Genomic DNA, 4,627 nt, shown 5'->3' on the forward strand with positions numbered 1-4,627 from the left:
GCCCCGGCTGCTCTGGGCTGGCAGACACCACGCGAGGATAAGCACCGAGGGGGCCTCGGGCCTACAAGAGCCACACGAGCCCCAACATGGCGCCCCCTCCATGGCGACGCCCCACCCCAGGCGCCGATAGGCACCGCCTCCCGAGAGAGCGCTCTCTCTGAATGGAGCAAACCCCAGACCGGCGTTCGGAAGAGCCAATCAGAGCGCGTTTCTCTCCCAACCCTCTCTCAGCAAGCCAATTGCGAGGAGGAACAAAAGGGGGTGCCGGCGGAAGCGAGGTGCTGGCAGAAGGCTGAGGGGAGCTCGGCGCGCAGGTGAGGGCAGGCGGCCTGGCAGCTCCGTCCTGCCGCCGCCTCGGGTCCTGTCAGGGCCCGGCCGGAGCCGGGGGGCTGCGGCGTGGAGGCCGCCCTGCGGGCCGGGCCTGCCTCCCGGCGGCGTTTTGCTGCCGCTCCCCCCCCTCCCAGGGTCGGGCCGTGGCCAGGGAAGGGCTCTCCCCCCTCTTCCTGTGGCTGCTGTGTGCAGGCCGGCTCTGCGCGGGCTGAGGAGCGAGTGCTGAACGTGCCTCTCGTGAGGGGAGTGGTGGTGGGGGTGTGTCTCCGTGTAAAGCTAACCTGGGGTTATTGGGGAGCGCCCTGTGTGTTACACACTGAGACAGCTTCTGCTTGGTGCGTTGTCTCAACACAGCCCTCACAGCACCTTTATTTATACTACAGGCTTGTTACACAGGGTGTATAACGTGTGTTTCTTTGGCATTCCTTAGGTTCTTCCATCGTGCAATAATGGGTGAGCCCCAGCAAGTGAGTGCTCTTCCTCCGCCTCCAATGCAATATATAAAAGAATACACCGATGAAAATATCCGTAAGGGCCTGGCCCCAAAGCCACCTCCGCCTGTGAAAGACAGTTACATGATGTTTGGTAATCAGTTTCAGTGTGATGATCTAATTATCCGCCCCTTGGAAAGCCAGGGTATTGAGCGCTTGCATCCGATGCAGTTTGATCACAAGAAGGAATTAAGAAAGCTTAATATGTCTATCCTCGTCAACTTTCTGGATCTCTTGGATATCTTGATAAGGAGTCCAGGGAGTATAAAGCGAGAAGAGAAACTGGAGGACTTGAAGCTGCTTTTTGTGCATGTCCATCATCTTATAAATGAGTACCGTCCTCACCAAGCTAGGGAGACCTTGCGAGTCATGATGGAAGTGCAGAAACGTCAGCGTTTGGAAACTGCAGAACGATTTCAGAAGCATTTAGAGCGAGTTGTAGAGATGATTCAGAACTGCCTGGCATCTTTGCCTGATGACCTGCCTCACTCCGAGGGAGGGCTGCGAGTGAAAACAGAACCAATGGACACTGATGATGGCAACAACTGCATTGGACAGAGTGAAAAACAGAGAGAACGTTCTGGTTGCAAGAGAGATCAGGTTTTAGACAAAGATGCAGCTATGTGTAGCATTATTGATGAAATGACATGAAAACACTTCTTACATTAGCTCACTACAAGGAGAAGCAGAATAAATTCTGAGGGTGTATGTTATGTTTTGTTTTTCTGTTATACAAGCAGTCAAAGCATTTATAGTGCACCTGTTGGGGGGAGGTTGTGACTAAGCGGATGAGAATGTTTAATATTTTGTGAACTGTATGTGTATTGTTAAAAAACAAAAATGTGTGCTTTTTATTAAATGATTCATGTGAGGTGAAAGCCACGTATTAAAGTTATTTTTTCTGACTTATAGCCATTTGTTTGCAGCCTTTTTGGGGGTGCTTCATTTTTTTTTTTTTTTTTTTTAATTGCTTTAAGCTGTGAAAGCAAGGGATCTGACTGACAGAAATTCAAACTGACAGTTCCACTGTTCCAACTACATGGTGGCTGTTTACACTTTCAGTGGGTCTTTTTCAGGAATATATAATTCAATATTAAAAATGAATTTAATGGGAAGTCTGAGAAATTTATTCTTCTCTAGCTTTGTAGTAATACAACTATTAAAGACGACTTAAGAATTACTTTATTACATATATAATACAGTGTAATTTCTCTTGTGGAGATGCTGTCAGGAATCTAAATTATTATTTTTTTTTTTAATTTTGTTGGATATAAATTATAATCAGTCTTGAAAGTACAGAAATGCCTACTTTCTGTTGATGCTTAGACTAACTTTTTGTTTCCTGCATAGCTGATAAATGTGTATGAAGTAAATAATTTTGCAGTGTGGGTGCTTTGCATCTGCCTTTCAGGTGGGCTGTATGCCCAGCTGAGCACTTCTCTTGAAGGAGAGTCTGATTGGGTAAATTAGCCTTTACACCAATTGAGAACTTCAAGTTTGAAAGACCCTTGAAATATTGTCAAGGGGAAGCTGTATCATCCATGTTTAAATAAAACTGTAGTTTATTTAAGGGAAAGGAGGGTTTTGTAATGAGGAAGTGGCTTCTTTACCCAATGCATCCTGTTGGGGAAATCCTACTTCTGTCTTTTTGCCATGCAAAACTTTTCCAGTGTATACAGCTAAAAGAGAAAATGGGTGGATTTCATGGGTGAGGGAACTCATTCAAACTCAGTTTTACAGAGTGATCTTGCAAGCTATGTCTTTTTTATTGGATAATTCAGTTATTTATAGAAATGCATATTTATTTAAATGGGCAGACAGAACTTAGCTGTTGGGTGGTGGGAATTGAACTCAATGCAGATGAAGATGGAATGAACTGATGCAAATATATGACTCACTGGAGGATCTCACCTGCTAATTTAAGTACGTGTAATATGAGTAATAAGAAGTGGAAGCATGTTTTTCAGAAACGTATAACTTTACAAAGTTAACACATCTGTCCTCTATACAAACACTGCTCTTTCCTTCCTTCTCCCTGGACTAGATCTAAATTATGTTGTTTGTAGGTAGCTAAAACAATCACAAGTCAGAGGAATTAATTGGGTATGTACTTTGCAAATTTTTTGAAGTGGATGGAAGTAATAGATTCAGTGCATCCTGGTTAACTGGTCACTAGTGGCACTAGCTTAACACAGGTGTTTCTACTCTGCCATTGAAAAAGCTGTCATGTTTAATTTCTTTCTTTCCTCTTCGTTCATCATACATGTATGGTACGTGGGTCTAGTTTCGAAATACTCCACAAGTAATTAACAATTGTAATGATTTTTTTTTTTTCCTTCTGTGAAAACATTGAGGTAAATGGGGGTCATGTTCGTGGACACTTCTTGGAAAGTGAAAACAACCTGAAGTGTTTTAAATGTCATGATCCCCTTGCTATTAGAGGTAGCTGGCAGAGAGGATTTGCGCCGTGCTCTTGGTTGATGTTGGTCATTTGCTGAGCCACCAGGAGGAGTTCAGCTGGTGCTGAACCCTGCCCTGACACGGCTGGGGTGAGTTCAGTCCTCAGCCTTCTGCCAGGGTCAGATTGCCCTGCCTTTTCCAGCCTTGCAGAGCAGTTTCAGGATGCTGCTGGTAATGATCAGAACAATTCCTGTAACAGCTGACTGCAGTGTTCTATTTCCCCAGGGAAAAAAAAAAAAAAAAAAAAAAAAAGCAAAGAGGAAGCGTTTTCTAACACAGAGACCTAAATCTGCTTTTACCCACTTTGTACAAAAATCACTCTTTCTCCCTCTTTTTTCTCAGCTTTCTCTCTCGGGTTTGCTGCTGGTGTTCCTCTGCCCTTGACTGCTTTTGTCCTTTATTTTTTTCTCCTTTTTACTGAAAGAAACTGTTATTTCAGTGACTCTGCTTGCATATAAGGTAGTCAGTCCCAGGTGGCTGTGTTGGTTCTGATAAGGCCTAGCCTTATGGTTAGGGTATGTTTTTGGAAGCACTTCTGCTGCTTGTTATTTATAAAAAATAATTCCTTACAACTTGCTTTTGTCTGTATAAAAGGGTATGAGGTAGATTATCTGCTTCAGCAAAGAACGTTTGTTGGCTGGAGATCAAACACACTTTATCACATCTGCAGTTCTAGTCCAAACAATATTAAAATAATATATATCCTCAAGATGAGTTAGGGAATCCAGGGACAGGGAAAGTGGGCAGACAACACCATATTTCAAAAGATGCATTTCAATAACATTTTATCAAAGTAAGCATTGAGCCTGGACAACATAGTTTCCACCCTACTTTTTAAGTGACTTCTGTGTTGTGTTACTTTATACTGTAAAAGCCCAGATACATGCAGGACGTTTAAGAGTAGGATGATGATCGATGGCAGCTCTGCTTAGGCTACAACTCCCAAATGGTAGGGTAGTTTCCAATGTTACCAAATTACAGCCTGACAAGAAAAATCACGTTTGCTCAAAGTAGCTCTGAACTACTTAAAAGTATTAGAGCCAAAAGTTAATTATTAAATGCTAGATTAATAGTTCCAAGTCAAACACTTTCTGTTTATGACAGTTCATTGCCTGGACTAGTTTTCCCCCTAATTTTACTTACCATGGCAAGAAAAAGGTATGGGAAGCAATACGGAGCATTGTATTATTGTTAGCTCTCGGCTTGGTGGAGCTGACAACAGTTTCACTGATTATAATTGCGCAGATTTGTGAAGAAAAAACAAAACAAAAAAAAACAGAAGTATATTTTTGAAGTACTGCTAAGTATTTTAGCCTATTAGTCAAACCACAGTCAGCAAGCATTCA

The 4,627-nt window shown here is 43.1% G+C and overlaps 1 protein-coding gene across 2 annotated transcripts; it reads left to right on the plus strand.

Moving 5' to 3' along the window:
• The first annotated feature begins 258 nt into the window (after nucleotides 1-258).
• On the plus strand, nucleotides 259-1,732 carry MED7 (mediator complex subunit 7). Of its 2 annotated transcripts, none has more exons than XM_082771441.1 (2): nucleotides 259-314; nucleotides 761-1,732. In XM_082771441.1, the coding sequence occupies exon 2, from the start codon at nucleotides 780-782 to the stop codon at nucleotides 1,470-1,472; it is 693 nt and encodes a 230-aa protein (XP_082627567.1). In that variant the 5' UTR covers nucleotides 259-314; nucleotides 761-779; the 3' UTR covers nucleotides 1,473-1,732. The 2 variants fall into 2 exon arrangements, with proteins under 2 accessions (XP_082627567.1, XP_082627568.1); XM_082771442.1 differs by lacking the exon at nucleotides 259-314 and adding an exon at nucleotides 586-665.
• Nucleotides 1,733-4,627: the final 2,895 nt, after the last annotated feature.

The sequence above is a fragment of the Aythya marila genome (genome assembly GCF_965140915.1).
Source record: "Aythya marila genome assembly, chromosome: 14".
Taxonomy (NCBI): Eukaryota; Metazoa; Chordata; class Aves; order Anseriformes; family Anatidae; genus Aythya; species Aythya marila.